This window comes from Aotus nancymaae, unplaced genomic scaffold (genome assembly GCF_030222135.1).
Source record: "Aotus nancymaae isolate 86718 unplaced genomic scaffold, 86718_ANA_hifiasm-v0.15.2.pri h1tg000067l, whole genome shotgun sequence".
Taxonomy (NCBI): Eukaryota; Metazoa; Chordata; class Mammalia; order Primates; family Aotidae; genus Aotus; species Aotus nancymaae.
In genome coordinates this window covers 15,974,236-15,996,169 of record NW_026988482.1, presented here as the reverse complement: position 1 = coordinate 15,996,169, position 21,934 = coordinate 15,974,236, and the positions used below count along the sequence as shown (strand labels likewise).

General features: G+C 52.5%; 1 protein-coding gene and 1 long non-coding RNA gene across 3 annotated transcripts in view; one reads left to right on the top strand and one right to left on the bottom strand.

Annotated features, from left to right (window-relative positions):
* XXYLT1 (xyloside xylosyltransferase 1) overlaps positions 1 to 16,048 on the top strand; it is a 194,595-nt gene extending 178,547 nt beyond the window's left edge. For both annotated transcript variants that reach the window (XM_012448961.2, XM_064366945.1), the window contains exon 4: positions 12,322 to 16,048. In XM_012448961.2, coding sequence (XP_012304384.2) covers positions 12,322 to 12,718 — 397 coding nt within the window. In that variant the 3' untranslated portion in view covers positions 12,719 to 16,048. The remainder of the gene's footprint in view (positions 1 to 12,321) is intronic.
* Positions 13,296 to 19,647, bottom strand: LOC135270804 (uncharacterized). Its single transcript, XR_010338952.1, has 2 exons — positions 19,513 to 19,647; positions 13,296 to 13,342 (listed from the first exon to the last, which is right to left on the bottom strand). It is a non-coding gene; the product is annotated as an uncharacterized LOC135270804 (long non-coding RNA).
* Positions 19,648 to 21,934: the final 2,287 nt, after the last annotated feature.

Sequence of the window (21,934 nt, the reverse complement as noted above, 5' to 3'; positions counted from 1 at the left end):
CCTCTAAACCCTAAAGCACATAGACGTCTAGACCTGGCCTAGAACTGTAGGCTTTCAGGGACTGAAAAGAATCCTCCAGCTGATTCGTCCATTTAATAGGTATAGGACCCGCGGGCCCAGGAGGGGAAGTGATTTGCCCAAGGCCACCCTGCTGGTGGGTGCAGAGCCAGGCAGACCAGGTGCAGGGCCCATGACTACTGCCCACGACAGCGGAAGCCAATGTGTTTGGCATTGAGAATCCGCACTGCCGCTCACTTAACTTCACATTGTGGCTTTCCTTATCTCATCTGAATGTACTGAGTATTTTATCTGCATTATCGCATAAAATTTTCTCAGCAGCCGTATCTATATTTGGGAAGCCTAAAGCATAGAGACTTTGAGTGCCTTCTCCAGGGTAGATACAGAGGACCAAGATTTAAGCCCCGGCCTGGGACTGTCTGCTCCTAGAATCTGCATTCTGAACCCATCTGTGCACTGGTACATTCTTTTCAAGGCAGTGGAAATCTGATCCATAGTTGCCTCCCGGCCTTCCCCTCGATCCCAGACTGATGGAAGGTGGCAGAGCGGGACCTCCCTCCTGGCCCCTGTAAGCATTACTGTGCTGCTTCCAGGAAGCCTGTCCCAGCGCCCTGCTCAGTGCTGTGACAGAGGGAGAAGACGGGACAAGTATTAGCATAGAACCTGTATGTGCTTTGTAAATGGCTATGCCCCTTGTTGTATGGCCATTTTCAGGTTAAAATAACTCGGTAGCTTTCATCTCCTTATAAAAATAATAAACGTGCTTTTGTGGTGTGTGATCCTTGGGCCAGCAGTGTCAGCATCCCCTGAGAGCTTGTCAGAAGTGCAGTGGCTGACAGGATCCCAGGTGAGCATCTGAGAAGGGCTGCCCACCCCGCCATGACAGGCTCCTGCACGCAGGGCCTGGGCCTGGCCCGTCGCACTGTCACCGTGCCAGTGGCATTTTTGCCTTGGCCAAGATCCATGCCACAGATGTGTAGGACAGTGAGCAGGGACAGCCAAAAGTGGGGGTCACCTTAGATGGAATAGAATGAGAGGGCGCTCTACTTTTTCTGATCTTGAGAAGGAACACAGTTTGCAGCCGGGGGTCATACTGCCCAGCACCTTCATGCCTGGGTGAGCCACGTCCACGGAGTCTCCGTAACCTCTGGCTGCCGGGAACACCCCCTCCCATGAGGGTGAAGGGCGCTGGTGCAGATTAATTGAGTCTTATTGAGGACACAAGGTTAAATTCCACACATACCCTTCCTACTGCCTTTACCAAACACATGCCTGCATTCTGCTCACTGTCCTGGAAAACACCCCGCCATGTGTCCTGGCACTCTCTCCTGTGACTTCTAGCGCCATGAGGCTGTCGGGGGCGTTGAGCCGATTCTGAAGGTGACTCTCTGTGGCTTTGTCTTCACCCTGACAATCCCCCTACCCTCTGCTCCCTTAAGTTCCCGGAAAGAGCAAGGTTGTGGAGCTGAGCTGGGGCCTGGCTGCCCAGCTGGGCCAGGTGCGTGTGGGGCCTCACCAGCTTTGGCTGCCAGCTCTGTGGTCTCTTGGTTGGGTCCTGGGGCTCCCACTAGAATTGAGCTGCTCCCTGTGACACGTACTGGGGCTTGAACAGCTGCTCCCTATACAAGCCTCAGTACTGGAGGCTGGGTGCCTTCCAGGGCCAGTGCTAGGAAGGGCATTGTCCAGAGGGCTGTGAGCATCCCTGGGTCAGGTCACCATCTGGGCCCCTTCATTCCTAGTCTTTGTCACACTGAGCACCTTGTCACATATGTGAATTCCTGAGCTTGGGGAGCCAACTTTTCTGTCTCGCTTTCTCTGTCTTCACTTCCCTCTAGTGAACTGGCCCAAGGCACATTCTCCTCCTGCCCCTGCCTTTCTGAATGATTGTTCCGCTGCCTTCATTCAACATTCTCCTCTTAAATTCCTGCCGTCTAGCTCTAGAATCTCTTATGCCTGGGCTGGGCGCGGTGGCTCATGCCTGTAATCCCAGCACTTTGGGAGGCCGAGGTGGGCGGATCATGAGGTAAGGAGTTTGAGACCAGCCTGGCCAATATGGTGAAACCCCATCTCTACTAAAGATACAAAAAATTAGCTGGGCGTGGTGGTAGGCACCTGTAATCCCAGCTACTAGGGAGGCTGAGGCAGGAGAATCAGTTGAACCCAGGAGGCAGAGCTTGCATATCCCCTTATCAGCCAGAATCACCTGACTCCACCCACACCCTCCTTCACCCTTTATTCGCCTGTTATTCATTCCTGATTGTATGACGCAGAGCCCCTTGAAAACTAATTCTTTCTCAAACCCTTCTTGTACCCAGCCCCTCATCCTCCATAGATGACTTCACGTGTTCCTTCCCTGACCCCCTCTGAGCTGCTGCTGCACTCACTCTGTCCCTCTCTGCTCCCAGCTGCATCCTGGGGTTCCCTCTTCCTGGACAGCTCTTCTGCCTGGCAACTCTCCCCTTCCTGACCTTGGGCAAGCGTTTTAGAGCTCTCTGCCACAGGTTCCTCATCATAATCTGGAAATCATAGTACTTACCACGTTTGCTTATTACATACATTATATTGAATACATTTAAGAACTTAAAACAGGGCCTGGCACATAGTAAGTCCTCACTAAATATTAGCCATTATCGTGATTGTCATTCCTCAAAGAACCCACCCTGCTGTTTCTTCCTGTATTTCTTCTCTTCAGTCTGCCTTTCTCTGGCGTATGCATGTCTTTCCCTTGGCATAGAGAATACTCTGCTCGCCCTCTGTGTAAAATATTCTTCCCTCTGCCCTCTCTTTGCCTTGAGGTCCATCTGCCTCCCTGGCATCTGTTCTCTCCTGTTCACATGCTCCCCAGTGCCAAGGGTCCGGCTTCTCCATCTCCGTCCCTCTCCTTCTCCAAGGTCACCCGTCGCCTCTTGCAGCACCTCCAAGTCCTTGCCCTCTACAGCTTTCTACGCTGCTGTATTCTCACGTGCAGTGAGGTGCTGGGGACAAGTCACACTGAGTAGGGAGCCAGGAGATGCAAGTTGAGGCTGCCAAACTGGGGCTGAGGGTCACAGCTTCCCAAGGCTCTGATGAGCCTGTTCTGTGCAGGACAGACAGGACGTTGCCACCAGGGAGGGATCTCAGTTCCCATCGCCCGAGCAGAATGCCTCTAGTGGCACGGTTCATGGAGAGCCGAGTGGGTGGCTTAGGTGGGGCTTGAGGACACTGTGGTCAAGGTGAAGGGAAGAGCCATCAGCATTTGGAATTCTTGAGGGTAGGGATGGAGCAGAGAGGAAGGGGATCCAGGTGGCGAGCAAGGAGGTGCCAGCCTGACAGCGCAGGGCTGCAGTGGAAGGTGGGGAGGATGGCTCTGGAAGTGTGGGGGGCAGTGTGCGGCCCTGGGGACTGGGGAGAGTGGCAGTAGGGTTCATCTCTACTTTATGGAGGGATATTGAGGTACTGTCTGGGTGTCATTCTGTCCCAATCCAAGTGTTTGAGTGAGAGGCAGAGAATGGGCAGTTGATATCAGTAGGAGGCTTGGAGGATATCGCTGGGGAGAGAAGGCCCAGGGAAGGACCAGCTTGAATGGGGATGAGGAAGAGGGGAAGGTAGGCAGGAGGGAACTTGGTGGGGCACCTGTGTCAGAGGGCTAGGGGATGAGAAGCTGGAGGAGGCACAGCGGGCCTGCAGAACTAGCTGGAAGGCCCATGCGGCTGAGTGGCCCTGCAGGAGAGCTCCTGCAGAGATCCCACACAGAAAAGGGCCCCATGGCCTGAGTCAGTACCGGCCTCTCAGCTGTCAGTGTGGGGGACAGGTGGCCAGGGTCCTCCAATGCCCTGCATCTTCCTGGCTCCTCTTGTTCCACCCCCTAAATGTCAGAACTCTCCAGAATTCAGTACCACCTGCTTTGTGCTTTCTGCTTATGGCCTGTTCATCCAGCCACCTGCTGGGCGTCTTTTTCCACATCGTTGCTCTCTGGGTGCCTGTTCAGGAGTAAGTGTGACATTCTCTTTCCTCCTCCCACACCCACTCCTCCCAGCCTTGCCATTGCTGTTCTTGGTTCCACCCTCTGAGTAGGGATCCAAGCTTAAAGCCCCTCCAATACCTCTTCCCCATCGTCTCTGTCCCCTGCCCCTCCCAGGGCCTAGTGCCCCTCATCCTCCACAGATGACTTCACGTGTTCCTTCCCTGACCCCCTCAGAGCCGCTGCTGCACTCACTCTGTCCCTCTCTGCTCCCAGCTGCATCCTGGGGCTCCCTCTTCCTGGACAGCTCTTCTGCCTGGCAACTCTCCCCTTCCTGACGTTGGGCAAGCGTTTTAGAGCTCTCTGCCACAGGTTCCTCATCTATAACATGGAAATCATAGTACCTGCCTAGTTTGTGGGATTGAGTGAGGGGAGTTCCCCAGTCCCCACCCGTCTGTTTTTTACAGCTCCAGGGCTGCAGGTGTTGGGGGAAGGCCACATGACTCAGATGCCCAGGCAGGCTGGGCACGGGGAACGGAGGGCCAGGAGGAGCCTTAGAGAAGGGCACGACGCATCCTGAGGGTACAGGGCAGCAGCCTCGGGGTCCTGGTGGTGCTGTGCCATGTGGAGGCCTCAGGCCCACCAGCTGCCCTTCTGCAGGGCTCTGGAGAAAAGGAGGCTTGCAGGTGGCTGAAGGGCCGCCTGCACCAGGCCAGAGGCCTTGCAGTCAGGGCTGGGTTCACCCCCTACGATTCCAGCCCCAGGTCAGGCTTTGCAGAGCCTCCCAGAGATAAGCTGGTCATAGCTGGTACAGCTTTGGGAATGAGACAGACACTATGGGTCACCTGTATTGTTCCAGACTTCAGGAGGCTGGCTGGGTGGATGAGGGCTGATCTCTGAGGAGCCGCCACACCCTAAGCCTGGGCAGGGAGGGGCGTTTGCAGCATCAGCCCTGTGGAGGCTGAGCACCCGCAGGGAGAGTCAGGGCTGCTCTTCAGGGCACGCTGCTGGGCACGGTCAGTGCACTGATCTGCCTGGAGTCCCATCCCAGCTCAGTGGGCGGATCCTCCCCATCCCATCCATGTTATTGCGGCACTGCCTCTGGTTCTAGATTGCAGATGCTCTCTCTTCACCTTGTGACTGCCCCTGTTGGCAAATTCACGTGGAGGATCTTCTCTTCCCCTTAGCCCAGTTTCTGGAGGGCAGGGAGGTTCTACTCGCTTCCCTGCCTGTTGGGTCCACTGGGTGCTCCTCTAAACATCTGGGTGACGGCTGATTGCTCTCTCAGCTCACTCCGTTCTCGGGTGTCCCTGTGTGTCTCAGTAAGAGCAGGAGACATCGCAGGGTGGGCTTTTGGACATCTCTCTGCCTGGGTCCCCATGTCACTCCCCACACCATCTCTTATCCCTCTGCTTTTCCCTTCCCCAGCCACTGACACCGGCCTCTTCTTGGACAGCAGCTGCTCCGCCCACTGTGGGTCATTCTCTCTCCACCTACTGGAAGCAGCAGGGGCTGGGGGTTTTGCTGAGGGCAGTTCTGGGCCCCACAGGTGTCCTCTGAGTCCCTGGACGGTGAGAACAAGCAAGCTGTGGCGTTTTTCTCCGTCTTCACTGCCGGAGAGTTCTGCGGGTTGAAGTGTCTCCCAGAATTCCTCTGCTGAAGTCCTAGCCCCCCGTACTTTTGAGTGTCACCTTTTCTGGGAATGGGGTTGTTGAAGATGTAATGAGTTGAGATGAGGTTATGCCAGGGTAGGGCAGGCCCCAATCTTTATGACTGGCATCTTGATAGAAAGGGGAAATGTGGACACACAGGCACGTGCACACAGGGAAAATGCCACGTGAACATGAAGGCAGAGAGCGGGGTGATGCCTCTCTGAGGATCCCGGGTCACCAGCAAGCCACCAGGAGTGAGGGGAGCGCCTGGAACAGACCCTCCCTCCCAGCCCAGATGGAGCCAGCTGCCAGTACCGTGATCTTGGACTTCCAGCCTATACAACCAAGAGACAGTACCTTTCTGTTGTCGAAGCCACCCTGTTGGTGGGACGTTGTTATGGCGGTCCTAGCAAACTAACAGAGCTCAGTGGTCTTGTACGTGACCATGGGCCCACTGTGCAGGCGGTACAGGGGCAGCTCTCCAGCACGCTTGGCTCGTCTGCTAGCCAACCCAGTGCCCTGTCACGACTGTCCCTCCTCCAGCTGAAAGCCCCAGCGTGGCATAATTAAAAACAACACGGGCTCTGGGAATGTGCGCAGGCGAGTTCCAGTGCCTGCGCCGCAGTCAGCGCTGTGACCCCGTGTGGCTTCTTCCTCTCCTGGAACGGGTAGCTGTGGGTGGGTGCTAATGCTGTCCTGATTAAAGCTGTGCACATCCGCTCAGCAGATGCCGCCTCCTTTCTCACTTTCCTGAGCCCCCAGACCTTCCCCCAGGCCATCTCCCTTCCCTGAACCCTCGTTCTCTCAGGCTGTGCAGGTGGTGCAGAGATGCCAGCCATTGCAAACCAGGAGTACCGGCAGCCTCCAATGTGCAGGGAGAGGCTCCAGGAGGTAGAGGCCTTGCTGCTGGTTCTTTCTGGAGGGGAGGGGCTGCAGCTTGTGTGGGGGAGGGGCTGGAGGGGAAGCCACCAGCCGTGTGCCTCCTCATAGGGTCTCTGTGGGTCTCAGTGCCCCAGCAGTCCTCTCCTCTCCTGCCAGGCAGCCTGGTTTCAGCACTTAGGACTGACCCCAGTGCCCTCTCAGCCCGTGAAGCAGTGGCCCTGCCTCGCCCCCTGCTTGCCCTTTCCAAGTTCTGGGGATGCTGTGGTTTGGAAACTCAGTTGCTAGACCTCAAAGAGGGCTGGGGTTCGAAAACAAGCACTTGTTTCTTACGAGGTCCCACAGACATGAGTGAGCACGTGCCTGTCACCTGCTTAATGTCCCTCCTGTTGTCCCAGACAAGGCCCGTCAGGTGCTAGCGCAGTGAGCTTGGAGGAGGTGGGCCCTGACCACGGGGAAAGCACAGCCTCTGTGATCCTGGCAGCCTGGCTTCATCTGAGCGGCATGCCTTGCCTCACCACAGGGCTTGTTTTGGGCAGGTAGGAGGCAGCAGTTCCCTTTTCTGGGCAGAGGCATTTGCAGAAAAGCACTCATGATTTGCCTAGAAATGTGGGGGTTGCCCTTTCAGCAGCGTGACTCTGGGCAGGGCAGTTTTTGAGCCTCAGCTTCCTCATCTGAACAATGGGTACATGAACCAGGAGTCCCTAAGAGTCTTCAGGGACCGTGGCCCTATGAGGAGCCCCTCTTGGTCCTACTGCATATAGCCTGTGTGATGTTGAGAACACTTGAGTTTCACTCTTGTTGCCCGAGCTGGAGTGCAATGGGGCGATCTTGACTCACTCTAACCTCCACCTCCCAGGTTCAAGCGAATCTCCTGTCTCAGTCTCCCAAGTAGCTGGGATTATAGGTGTGTGCCGCGATGCCCAGCTAATTTTTGTATTTTAGTAGAGACAGTGTTTCGCCACGTTGGCCAAGCTGGTCTCAAACTCCTGACCTCAGGTGATCCACCCGCCTCGGCCTCCCAAAGTGCTGGGATTACAGGCGTGAGCCACCGCGCCCGGCCTAGGAACACTTCTTACCTTCTCTGTCCAGTAGAGCTGGAGACTAAGCCTGCTTTAGGTCTTGTTATCAAGAGATCCTAATAAGGGTCAGTTGTGAGCTGGCAGTAGGGAATGCCCTGGGGACATGGGCACTGTAGAACTCTGTGGGGACCCTACAACTCTGGGAATGTCCACGTCTTCTCCAGTTTGATCGCAGAGGGCAGGAGTTCCCCTAAAGGACTGAGGAGCTCGAGCCTGCCCCACAGAACTTCAGCCTCAGCTCCAGGTAGGACCGAGATGCAGCATCATTGGTCTGAAATTATCCGGCATCACCCAGCCAGGGCTCAGGGTTTTCAGAGAGCCTCTGGGCCTGGGAGGACTTGAAATGTCCCTGGGTCACCCCAGATGACCTGGCTGGTGTGGATGAAGCGCTGGGCAGCTGCCAAGTGTTGATCTTCCCTCCTGGCCTCTTATCTCGGGTGACTGGAAAACGGGGTCCCTTCCAAGTCAAACGAGAGCTCATTGGGCCTGGCGCGCATGCGTGGGTGTAAGGGAAATGGCGTTTCCCGGTTCCTGGCTTCGCTGACGACACAGCCTCGGGGCGGGTGCTTCCTCTGGGAGGAGGCCCAGATGCTGGCCCTTCAGTGACTGCTCTCAAGCCTGAAGGACACCCCAGAGGTGTGCCACGCGAGACCACGTGCTGAATCTCAGACCTCAAATGGAGCCTTCTTTGCCTGAGAGCCTATAGCTTGCACTCAGCCTGAGTCAGCACAGGCTTCTAGAACCTTCCTGCAGAGTCTGGTGCAGCCAGCGCGGCTCAGCATGTTCTTATCCTCGCTTCCTCCCTCTTGGAGGAGATGGTGATAAACTCAGCCTGAGGAGCTGAGAAAGGGGTAGGAGAAAAAATATCACGAAGAGTCAGAGGCAAAAGGGCCTGTGGTTTGAAGCGGCGGGAGAAGGAGGAGGAGGAGGAGGGAGGAGGGAGGATTGATGGCCACGTGTGTGGGGAGGATGAGCTTTAGATTCTCCTGCCAAGGTCTCTTGAAAGTCCTTAGCAGAGCGGCCTTGGTTGTGATCATCAGGGAAAGACTGGAAGCGAGGAAGGAACTTTGCTTTTCCGGATGGCTTTTAATATTCTTTTTTATGATTATTAAGTTATATTCAATATTAAAAATTTCGAAATTACATTTATCACTGGAAGAATGTTCTGAAAGGTTCTTAATTTTTGTGATCCCAATGGGCCTCCTTGACTTTGGGAAGGAACCAGTGTTTACCTTGGACTGTCTGCATGGGGCTTGTTTTGCAGTTGAAATTATTTCTAAAGAGGTGAACAAGACTTATCCCCTCTACCATAGGTCTCTGGGTGACTACGGAAGATGGCACAAGACTCTCCACAGGCCGGACGGTTAGACAATCAGACCAATCCAGACAATCAGAGTAAAGTGGCTGGTTGTGGGCATGGGGGGTTAGTTGGAGAAACTTCTGGATGCTCCAGGACTCAGACCCAAATAGCTGCATTTATACAAAGGTTTCCTGCAGCCTCTGCACATGCCACTGGTGGTGCCGCTGAATATATGTCATCAGCGCCAGGCCCCTGTGAAGAAGGGCAGGGTCTGGGACACTCCCTACCCTGCCTGGAAGAGGTCTCAGGTTTGACCCCAAATTACTAACGTTCCAGGAGCAGCTGCATCACTCGGTCACCCTGTCCCCCGTGCTCTGGCCTTGGCATATGCCACCCATATTCAGAAATAAGATTGAAATCCAAGTGCAGCTCCTTGGAACCCTAGCCCACGGAATCTCAGGCAGTCAGATAAAAGGGACCTCAGAGATCAGAAGCCCTGCCTGTGACAAACTGAGGCCCTCTGTTCCCTTTCTGTGAAAATGATGGCAACGATGCCCTGTGCTGCCAGGGAGAGGGTGCCGGGGTGGAGAGTGTAAGAGGGCTCTGTGACCTACGCTGTGCTGCTGCGTTCGGGGACTGGCGACACTACTGTTTAAGCCATTTTACTGTGGGATCGAAGTTCCTTGCCTGAGCTCCGGTACTCCCCACACCCCGGGTCACTCCTACCCCAAGGCTGATGTGATTCCTCTACGAGAACCAGCAGACGCAGAGGCCAGAGAAACCTGCCATTCTCCTAGGTGACTGCTCTGGTTTTCTGGGTTCATTTTGGGATAGCAGGGACGCGTTGAACAAGGACCCCGTGACATCACCTCGTGTTGAGATGGTCATTGTTCCACACACTGGGCCGCTTCCACGCCCCATTTTCTGCCCCTCCTTTGCTTCCCAGGCTGACACCCAGACCAGTCCTTCCTGGCTCTTTATGATCAAATACTGCTTCATCTTGATTGAGCGGTGGTGCTGGGCATTGTCCCCAAAGAGCCACTTGTGCTGTGGCCTTCTCCTGGAGGCGTATTCCTTCCTCTTCCCTCTGCCTCTGGTCCCCATATCCTGTGCCCGGCAAGCTCAGTGCTGGGTCACTGCTGATCCTTGCTGCAGGCATGGAAGATTTGGGAGCCTTCCTGCTGAGGTTGGTAAGGACACCCAGGGCTGTGGGCAGCCTCTTTGCTCCCCAATTTGCTAGAGTATAGAGGCTGTTTAAGACATCTGAGCATCCTCTCCGTGGTTCCTGCTCCTCACTCAACCCCACGGTAGCTCTGGCGGGGAGGCGGGGGGCTCAGTGAAACGGCAGGTGCAGCAGCGGCAGCGTTGTGTCTTGTGTGCTGCCCTCGCTTCCACCCGCTGTTGACAGCTACACAGTACACCCCGTACCAGCCTTTCCATCGTTCCTTGTCAGCCCTGTGACCTTTCCTGTGGTCCTGCTGTGCTGGTGCCCTGTGAGGTGCTGTGGACGCAGGAGACTGCATGGGCCGCACAACCAGCTGGGCGAGTCCCCTCCCTCCTGGGTCCTCTGGGGAGCAATATGGACGCGTGGGCTCCGTGGAGCATGAGGTGGTCCAGGACCTCGGCTGGCATGGGTTCTGCCTCCCTGCCCCTCGTGCCCTGCCTCCCTTTGGGTCTCTTCTGCACCTTGGTAAACGCTTCCATTCCCACCCCTTGAAGGATAAATCGAGCTCCTTGGTGGTAAAGCACCCGCTGTCCCTCGTCAGAGGTCCCTTCTCTATGATGTCGTGGTGTCCTGGTCTGCCTGGTGGAATTTTAGCTGGTTTATAACCTGGTCCTGAAATGAACCACTTGGAAGAAGTAGGGTAAAATGAACACACAGCTGCCACTCTGCATCCCCACCCTGTGTGACCCCATCACCGCAGGCTTTTGTGGCAAGATGACAGCATCTCGGTTTGCGTGAGCAGCTTATTTTTGCCAAGGCTGTTATCACCAGGCAGGGACCAGAGCTCGGTTTCACTCACAGGCCAGTCACAGCAAAACACAAACTGAACCTGTGGGTTCCCCCTGTAAGAATGTCTAAAGGGAATGCTTCCCCCCAGCAGGGTCAAACTCTCGGCGGCACCCTTTGTGATACATGAGACCTTGAGGAGGGTTTCTTCATTCCCAGACGCAGAGCAATGATCTGGTGCTGGGAAGTGGCCCCTGAGGGCCACTCTGGGCAGGGTCCTCGTTTTATTCTCCTCTGCTTTCTGCTTCCCCACGCTGATCCTATCCTGGGATTGGGTGGGGAGGTCTCTCTGCATGGGACCAGCGGGGTAGCATCTCCAGGCTGGGAAGCCAAGTTGGTTCTGCCATGATTTGTTCCCCACTCTAAGGACCCACTCCCACTCCTGTCCTTGCCACAGTGGGCATCCCGATGTTCCTCCTTCCTCCAGGTTGCAGGCACGGTCGCTGCAGCCTCCTCTCTCTGGGTGAGGGCTTGGGCACCTCTCCCCTCCGCCTGCACACCCCTTGCAGCACACACAGGCTTTGGTATTTCAGAGGTTGGAGGACAGAGGGCGGTGCCCTAACCCTGGCTCTCACAGGGAAGTGTCAAGGTCTTTCTTCTCTCCTCCAGATGGAAGCATTTGGGTAGAGGACCTAGAAGAGGCTAACAGTTCATGAACTGTGAACCTAGATTGGTTTCTAAATCTGCTGAGAGAAAAATTGAAATTGAAGTGACATTCCTTTTAAAACAGCCATCATCCTACTTGGCTCTTCTGCAGCTGGCTTTCACCCTAACACACAGTGTGCCCTGAGCTGTCACAGGCCCCCAGCCCCTACCAGCCTTTCTGAAGTGCTGGGCTTGGGGCTCGATGAATGAGCCTTGCTCTAAAGCAGAAAGCAGTTTTGTTCCAGGCTGGGTTCAGCTTCCTGTTTCTTGACTTGGTCTCTATTCAGGATTTCGTCCCCTGCTTCTCTCTCCCTTCTCCTTTTTGAGATCACAGATGAAGACAAGAGGGTGGTAAGTTCTCCCTGGGTTGCTGCTCTCTTAAGAATGTGGACTTTGGAGCCAGACTGTCTGGGTGTAGTTCCTGCTTCTGCTGCTTACTAGGTGTGTGACTTTGGGCAAACACCTTGACCTCTCTGTGCGTCGGTCTTCTTGGCTGTGAAATGATGTATCATCTCAGAGCACCCATGCCTTGGGGTTGTGTGGGGAGTAAGTAAGCCGGTCTAGCATGGCGCCTGGGACATCATCAGTCAATACCAAAGTTGGCTGTGATGAGGATGTAGCAGAGGATGCTAGAAAGAATCTGGGGCTTGGGGTCCAGGGCCCCGGGTTCAGGTCCCAGCTCTGCCACTTGCTGGTGGTCTGACGTGGATTCTACACATCACAGTGTTTGCATGCGGGCTTGCTGTGAGTGGTTCACCCCCGCACACCGGGCTGACTGTTTTCTCTCTCCACAGGCACACATTCTGGCAGTTCCGCCATGAGAACCCCCAGACCAGGGTTGGGGGCCCGCCCCCCGAGGGGCTGCCGGGCTTCAACAGCGGGGTGATGTTGCTGAACCTGGAGGCCATGCGCCAGTCCCTGCTCTACAGCCGCCTGCTGGAGCCTGCGCAGGTGCAGCAGCTGGCCGACAAGTACCACTTCCGCGGCCACCTCGGGGACCAGGACTTCTTCACCATGATCGGCATGGAGCACCCCAAGCTCTTCCACGTGCTAGACTGTACCTGGAACCGGCAGCTGTGTACCTGGTGGAGGGACCATGGCTACGGTGACGTCTTCGAGGCCTATTTCCGGTGTGAAGGCCACGTCAAGATCTACCATGGGAACTGCAACACTCCCATCCCAGAGGATTAGGTGCACCCCGTTTTGCCCTCGGGGCCTCCAGATCTGGGGAAAGGACGGGGCTCCTTGGGCCAGACCTGAGGGCAGTGTCTGACCCGCTAGAGAGATACTACAGGGACGTCCTGAGATCAAGGTGCTGAACCCTCCTGCTGGGCGAGTCACTGTGCCGAGGCCACCCGCTGAGGACTGGCCTGTGCACTGCTGGTGCTGGAGACCTTATTCCTCCAGGGAGCAGGTGACATGAAGGACAAATGCATGGGCATCTTCCATTGGCCTAGGAAGCAAGCACCTGAGGAGAAGGAAGGGGAGAAAAGTCTGCCCCTTGCTGTCTGCCTCTAAAGAATGGAACTCCTTTAAGACCTGGCCTTTCTTGGGTGAATATAACTTTAATTTATATTGACAGGCTTCCATTGTTTCAGAAGGTACAAACAGTACTGCTTTTGCACCCATCGAGCCCCAAACAGGTAAGGTAAGCCAAGGTTTTAACGACCAGCCCAGTATTTAAGCGTCCAAACAATGCCGACCCATCGTACATTCACCCTGGGAGGCTGTGCGCGTATTCTCCTGACGTTCACGTCACTTGGCGTAGGTTTTGAGATCACCTCTTTGGGGAAGGACTTCAGGACCAACTGGAGCCTGCATAAGAAAACTTACCTCATTATTAGAGCACACACAGCTTTTATCTCCCAGCCACATCCCAGAACCCCATTATCCTTTATTCAACCAAACCAGCTCCAGGTGAGACTATCTGAAAGCAAACTCGTCATCAAAGAAAGAGATTGGCCACCACAAGGACATGCAGGAGAACCATCTGGACTGGGAAGACTCATTCCAAAAGGGAGCCCAGGCCACGCACAGGGGTCACGCCTGTAATCCCAACACTTTGGGAGACTGAGCTGGGAGGATCGCTTGAGCCCAGGAAGTCGAGATCAGCCTGGGAAACATTGTGAGACCCCCCACTGCTACAAACAAAAATTAAAAATCAGCCAGGTGTGGCGGCTTGTCAAGTAGTCCCGGCTTCTTGGTAGGCTGAAGTGGGAGGATGGCTTGAGCCCAAGAGGTCACCGCAGTGAGCTGTGACCAACACCACTGCACTCCAGCCTGGACAACAGAGACCCTCAGCTCAAAACAAAAACAAAAAACCAGAAACCAAAAAGGAGCCCAGCCGTTCAGTTCACAGGTGTGACCATGTGGGCTTGGAAGAGATGTCACTCATGGGCTAGTAAGCATTGTAGTTTATTGGTTTTTAAAAATCCTCTCTTATTGTACCACATTAGACCACAGACCTCAGTAGAAATTAAAGTGTCGTTTCTTTTGATGGGTCCTCCTGTAAGTAATCTGTAAACACGAAAGCCCTAGTGGTCCATTTTGTATCATCTAGCTGAGGTCCTTGGAGAAATGCTGTGGGATTTTCATCTTATTTTGTTTCAATTTCATTTACCTTTTTTTATTTTTCCCATGAGTGAGAATAGCTAATAATAAATCATTTTTGAGAACACAATGATTCATGTTGTTTGTTCTCTGGTCAGTTTCCAGCTACATGAAGGCTCTGAATCAAGTGTGTAATCAATGCCATTTAACTCCCTACCCACACCTCCTGTGATGAAGGTAAGGGCTTACAGGAGGTCTCCAAGGACCAAGGAGAGGGCACTTCTGAGAGGGCATCAGGGAGGGGTGTATTGGCATGCTTGGGTCAAAGCAAAGAATCATTTCGTTCTGGGTATTGGCAGGTCCACCTGCAGCTGGTAGCAAAATCAACACCATTTCTTCTCATCCCTCTTAACCTCCGACTGCCGAGTTACATCATGCCTGAAGAGCTGGAACACACGTCTCTCCTGACCCTCTGCAGTGACAGAATTCGTCAATTCTCTTACTTGATTTCCTATTTGTGGCTAACAATTATTGAATGCCTGCTGTGTGCCAGCCATTGTATTGGGGGATTTATTACACTGTTGATAATATTCCTGAAAACTTCATGAAGGTCATCCTATTTCTAAAGTCGATTGTAAGAAAATATGAGAGACATGGACAGAGTTATAGGTTTGTCAGCATTTTTTATAGTAGAAAAAAACTGGAAGCAACTTAAAATGTAGAAGAGGGGCTGGGCATGGTGGCTCATGTGTGTAATCCCAGCACTTTGGGAGGCTGAGGCCGGCAGGTCTCTCAAGCTCAGGAGTTCAAGACCAGCCTGGGCAACACGGCAAAACCCCGTCTTTACAAAAATACAAAAATTAGCCAGGCATGGGGCTGCACAACTGTAGTCCCAGCTACTCAGGAGGCTGAGCTGTGAGGATCACCTGAACCCAGGAAGCAGAGGCTGCAGTGAGCTGAGATTGTGCCACAACATTCCAACCTGGGCAACAGAGAGCAAGACTCTGTCTTTAAAAAAAAAAATCGTGGCCAGGCACCGTGGCTCACACCTGTAATCCTAGCACTTTGGGAGGCTGAGGCGGGTGGATCATATGAAGTCAGGAGTTCGAGACCAGCATGGCCAACATGATGAAACCCCATCTGTACTAAAAATACAAAAAATAGCTGGGCATGATGGTGGACACCTGTAATCGCAGCTACTAGGGAGGCTGAGGCAGGAGAATTGCTTGAACCCAGGAGGTAGAGGTTGAGTGAGATGAGACCACGCCATTGCACTCCAGCCTGGGCAACAAGAATGAAACTCCATCTCCAAAAAAAAAAAAAAAAAAAAAAAAGTGGAATAGGAGAGATGAATAATATATGCTTCATCCATATAATACTTTAGGCATTATATGAAGAATATGTAAAAAAAAATATGTAATGCCTCAGGAAATGCTTATAATGTGCTACTAAGAATGCAAAATGTAAGAGTATTTGATTCCTACGATCCTAATTTTATTTTTAAATTATGTATATAAATGTGTATATATATCAATGTACACACACATAGGTATGTATAGATGTATACCCACACACATGTATGTATAAAAAGAGAGTCTCTTCTGCTATATTCCAACTCCTAAAAGCATAGGTATATCAAGCACCACATTAAAAAAATTATTTCAATGGGAAAAAATGAGTTAAAGGCTAAAGAATTTTAGACTCACAACAATAAAGGTATTTTTCTGCAATAATTTCCATAATTAAAATGTTTCTATAGCTATGTGTGCATTTTGTTATTGTAAGAAAAAAACAACAGGCAAAAGCCAAACAGCATCCCTCATTTGCTTTTGAGTTCACCTCTCAGGAGCTTCCCCTCCATCACCAGTGGCCTTGACCTTCCAACCCCACAGTGACCAGCAGAATAGCACTCCACAGGCACCCCGGACCACCGACAGAGCAGCTGGGGTGGCTGTGCCTCACCATTGCCGTGACTGGGGGCCTGTTTCAGTCAGTATCATGCAAGGATGGTTAGTTCCTTGTGCTGTGTTTAACTTGTTTCATGGAAACTTCCAGTTTTGAGAATATGCCTGTACATATAAGGAGAACGGAAATCTGAAAAGATAACATTTCTGGATACTAGGATTAAGGTGCTTTTTATCTTCATCTATATTTCTGTATTTTCTACATTGAATATTAATTACTTTTATAATAAGATAATAAATGCTATATATTTCTTTTATTTTTTTTTTTGAGATGGAGTGTCACTCTGTTGCCAGCCTAGAGTGCAGTGGCATGGTCTTGGCTCACTGCAACCTCCAACTCCCTGGTTCAAGCGATTCTCCTGCCTCAGCCTCCCAAGTAGGTAGGATTACAGGCATGTGCCACCACACCCAGCTGATTTTTGTATTTTTAGTAGAGACGAGGTTTTACCATGCTGGCCAGGATGATCTCAAACTCCTGACCTTGTGATCCACCTGCCTCTACCTCCCAAAGTGCTGGGAGCCACCGTGCCCAGCCAATAAATACTATACATTTTAAACCACACCCCTTCTCCCCAGTTCCAGGTGTCAGCCTGGCCATCCTACAGCTCCTGGCCGGCCAGGGCAGATGTCACCCATAAGAAAACATCATCTAGGCTGAGTCGGCCCTGGGTCTTCAGCTTTCCCTGTGGATGCCCCAGTTCTCCAAATAACAGTGATCTAATAATAGCAGCTCTAGACCCTGCTTTCATGTCTCAGATACTGTCATCTTTTGTGTAACAAAGTCCACCCTACAAATGATAGTGGCCTTTGGAAAGCGTGCAGGCTTGTTGAGAGCTTTGTTCTTCTGTGTGTGTCAAACCAAAGGGACTGCAGCCTCTCCTTCAACAGCATTTCATCAAGTCAAAGCATGACGCATTGGTTCGCGGCCCCAACCCAGAGCACACCAGGAGTTTGTAGGTTAAGGTAGTAAGTGCAGCCGGGACTTGGCACCTGCTTTGACTAGAGGCCAAACCTCTGCTAATTTTAACACTTCCTGGCTGGCCCGGGGGCTGGGCTAAATCTGGAGGTTGGCAGGGAGCAGAATTTCCCAGCAAGCAGGTCGGTGTAGTGGAGACAGCCTCACACCTGAGACGGAGGCCTGGCTTTGAGTGCACATCCTGCCCCCACTACCTGGCGATCTTGGACAGACAAGGCCACCGCTTTCCCCAGTTTCAGACACTAGTAAGAGTTCCTCCAAGGAGCGTGGAAGGAGGAAAAGATGTGTAAGGACTTGGTAAGCTGCGAAATAATACAGATGTACGGGGATTATAATCATTATGACTTAGAGTATTCTTTTTTGTTGTCGCCCAGGCTGGAGTGCAGTGGCGCGATCTCTGCTCACTGCAACCTCCACCTCCCGGGTTCAAGCGATTCTCCTGTCTCGGCCTCCCAAGTAGCTGGGACTACAGGCACATACCACCACGCCCAGCTAATTTTTTGTATTTTTAATAGAGACGGAGTTTTACCATGTTAGCCAGGGTGGTCTTGATCTCCTGACTTTGTGATCCACCCGCCTCGGCCTCCCAAAGTGCTGAGATTACAGGCATAAGCCACCATGCCCAGCCTTAGGATATTCTTTTTAAATCATAAACTACAGCCATTTTGGAGTTCATGAAATTTGTTGGTAGCATCTCTGTAACCTGAGCAACAAGCTGCATGTCCTGAGATGGGTGAAGAGGCAGGGGTGTGGGGCAGATGCTGGGGCCTCTGACTAGGAGCAGCTTGTGCCCCCTGGCATGACCTGTGGAAGGAAGCACAGGTCCAGGGCCCTTTTGACAAGAGGCCGCGCGGCTGGATGATAGGGGAGAGGAGAGAGATGCTTAGGGCCTGTTTCATGGAAACAAGTGAGGGCTTGAAAGCACGAGGCTGAGAGCATGAGAGACAGTGACGCTTGTGGCCAGGATTATGAATAGGACCCTCGCTCTTTTTCAAGGCACACAGACACAGAATGATCTTGTTAATTTCACTTTGCTGGACGCCATGTGGTTGGAGGCCACAGGAGGCTGATCCTGGGCCCGGGGGGTGGGACTGGCACTTGAGCGGGTTGCCCCTCTAGTTGCACAGTCACCACCATGTTCCCACCACCTCTTGCATCCCACTGTACCCCTGGACTCTGCATCCCTGGGAAGCAGGAGCTCTGGCATCTTTGGGTTTCCTGCACCCAACTCCACTGCCAAGCACAGTGTGAGCCCTTCTTAACTCTCTGCTACTTGCCTGAGAATAACTGAAAATCCTGCCCACCTCCTCAGTACAGGAGAGAAATGGAAGCAGTGGATTCAGGGAACAGAAGGGCAGAGTGAGTGGAGACAGGCTCAGGGCTGCCCAGCTCACAGAATCCTAAGGGGGCCACTGGAGGGAGGGTTGGGAGAGTGCCAGGCACTTGGGAAGACTTGGCATCAGGGCAGACTGAGGGTTGGAGGCTCAGAAGTGAACGCTGCTGGCAGGAAAGGCCTCTCTGTGCACCCACTGGATTAATATCCCGTGTTCACATTTGTCCTCTCCTCTAGCTTAATAGGTTCCTGGGCCATGACAGTCTCTGCAGCAACTGTTTTGCCATAAAGTTCTTCCCCCCGACACACACACCTTTTTTTTGAGCCAAAGTTTTGCTCTTGTTGCCCAGGCTGGAGTGCAATGGCCAATCTCGGCTCAACGCAACCTCTGCCTCCTGGGTTCAAGCGATTCTCCTGCCTCAGCCTCCCGAGTAGCTGGGATTATAGGCATGCGCCACCACACCTGTCTAATTTTGTATTTTTAGTAGAAACAGGGTTTCTCCATGTTGGTCAGGCTGGTCTTGAACTCCCAACTTCAGGTGATCTGCCTGCCTCGGCCTCCCAAAGTGCTGAGATTACAAGTGTGAGCCACCACGACCGGCCAAAATTCCCTTTATCTGATGGGGGACACGCTCAGATGTTCTATTACCCTTGCTCCACAGAGCCCAGCTAGGTGCCTGAAGCACAGGCAGACAGGCAGGAGATGCTTAGGGAAGGAGTGAGCTCCCCGTCCCTGGGGGTGTGCAAGCAGAGGCCATGCGAGCTCTTGAGGAAAGAAAATGGGATGAAACTCGAGCAACAGACAAGAGCTTGTGGGGCCTGACCTGGGTGTCCTGAGAGCCCTGGGATTGTAGATTTCCAAGCCCATTTCCGTCCTGGTCTCCACAACAAACTCCACTGAGCAACAGTGACTCTTTGCTCCTGAGCACATTCAGGTCCCAGCTTCAGAGGCTCTGCCTATTTCTAGGAAGGGGACTACCCTCTGAACAACGGCAGGACTGCTGGGTCCTGAGGAAAATTCCCTTAGTCACCACTCTCCCTTTTCCCCTTTCCTGCAATCTCAGTTTCCTATAAAAAGCACCACAGAAAACCACCCTGAGCATTCCAAAAACAGAGACATGGAAGAGTGTGAGATGTCTTGGGGAAGGGGCGTCCGCCGTACCTGTGCTGAAGCTGGTGCGGATCGTGGCTCGGTGGAAACGTGCAGCACCCAGGAAGAGCCCTCTTGGTTTGATTTGTGCACTGGACAGTTTCGAGATCGAACCGCACACTCATGGTTGGGCTAAAACCCCGAGAAGGGAGGGGGATCAATCCAAGGAGCCTTAGGAAGCAAAACACAATATCCTTTTTAAAAATTGCAGCCGACATTTTTATAAAGGAAGATTGACGACCTTACCTAAATACAGAGGGAACCATCATGACCCAGTTGAAATGACATTGACCTGTGCCAGAAGGTGCTGTCATTTCTTTATCAAACAAACAAAAACGCAGAGGCTGGGTACAGTGGCTCACTCCTGTAATCCTAGTAATTTGGGATGCCAAGGGGGACAAATCGCTTGAGCCCAGGATTTCAAGACCATCTTGGGCAAGGCAGCAATACCCATCTCTACAAAAAGTAAAAACAAACAAACAAACAAACAAAAAAAAAAAACAATTAGCCAGGTGTGGTGGTGTGTGCCTATAGTCCTAACTGCTCGAGAGGCTGAGGCTGGAGGATCCCTTGAGTCCAGGACTTCGAGGCTGTAGTGAGCTGTGATGGTGCCACTGCACTCCAGCCTGAGCAACAGAGCGAGACTCTGTCTCTGAAATCATAATTTTAAAAAGATGTCATCAATAAGCACGGCAGCCCTCTTGACTCTACCAGAGTGCGTGTCATCTGTGGAGGCTTTGGTCACAGTCTGACTCCACGTGGGTTCAGCTTGCCGAGCCTGGGCCACCTCGCTGCTCTTCCCCGGGCCAGTACGGGAACCCTCCAGCCTCAGACAGGGAGTGCCTGCCTGCTGTAGAGTGCTACTCTCCTGCTTCTTGCTGTGCAAATGGCAGTGGGACTTTCACTCTGAAATAAGGTTGTTCATTTCAGTTGCGCTTTCCCCTGCAGCCCTCCTTTCACTTCCAGTTTGCCTTGGGGTAAGTGGGGGCGAGGGCGCGGAGTGGTAAAGACGGAAACAACTCTCCTGCCCTTCATGAGTCCACAGGACTTAGTACCTGGGTGACAAAATAATCTGTACAGCAAACCCCCCGACATGATTTTACCTGTGTAGCAAACCTGCACGTGTTCCCCTGAACCTCAAATAAAGTTTTTTAAAAAGAATTAAAGATCATTTTCAACTGTGTGCTTTAGGCATAGCTAAGTCAGACTGGTCTCCTCCCCTAGTATAGATTTATCGGAGTTGACTGCATTATTTCACTCTGATCCCCTTTCAAATCCTGCCTCCAGTAGAGAACAACCTTTTCACTTGTGCTCCAGATACACTTTGTGCTAGAGCCACCTCATACTGGGAGAGCTATTACTTTTCCAAGAATTTTGTGATTCAGTTGTTCAAAACAATCATCATTAAAAATTGAATTGTCCAGGAACGGTGGCTCACTCCTGTAATCCCAGCACTTTGGGAGGCTGAGTCGGGCAGATCACAAGGTCAGCAGTTTGAGACCAGCCTGGCCAATATGGTGAAACCCTGTCTCCATTAAAAATACAAAACTTAGCCAGGTGTGGTGGCACGTGCCTGTAATCCCAGCTACTCGGGAGGCTGAGGCAGGAGAACTGCTTGAGCCCAAGCAGCAGAGGGTGCAGTGAGCCAAGATCACACCACTACACTCCAGCCTGGGGACAGAGTGAGACTGTCTCAAAATAATTGTTTAAAAATTTTAAAAAATTATATAATCAATTAACTAGATCCTGAAAAACAAAGGCAGTCAATATTCAAAATACACCAATTCTTAGTTATTGTCCTACATTTTACCATTATCTATGTCCTTGAGGGTATCTGTATGTGTATGGTAGAAATACTACATGAGAGTGTACTAGTATCCAACAGCAGGGACAACGAGCAGGTTGGAGGACGTGACTTGCAGCTCCGTGCTGCCTCTGGACTTGGCTGGTCAGGCTGTGTGGGCAGAACAGAGAGGGGCGAGGGGCCCGTCTGGCAGCCCAACCCAGAGTCCATGCCTATCCTGAGGCCCTGCTCATTTCAGAGATGGGCAGGCTGGCTCAGACTTGTAACACTCACTCACCCTAGATGGGCCCTGAGACACCCTTTTTGAGATAGACAAGGTATCTCTGGAATAATAGGGCAAGGTGCGGTGGCTCACACCTGTAATCCCAGCAATTTGGGAGGCTGAGGCGGGTGGATCACCTGAGGTCAGGAATTCAAGACCAGCCTGACCAACATGGATAAACACCATCTCTACTAAAAATACAGAATTAACTGGGCACTTTGGGAGGCCAAGGAGGGCAGATCACGAGATCATGAGATCAAGACTATCCTGGCCAACATGAAACTCTGTCTATACTAAAATGCAAAAAAAATTAGCCGAGTGTGGTGGCAGGCACCTGTAATCCCAGCTACTAGGGAGGCTGAGGCAGG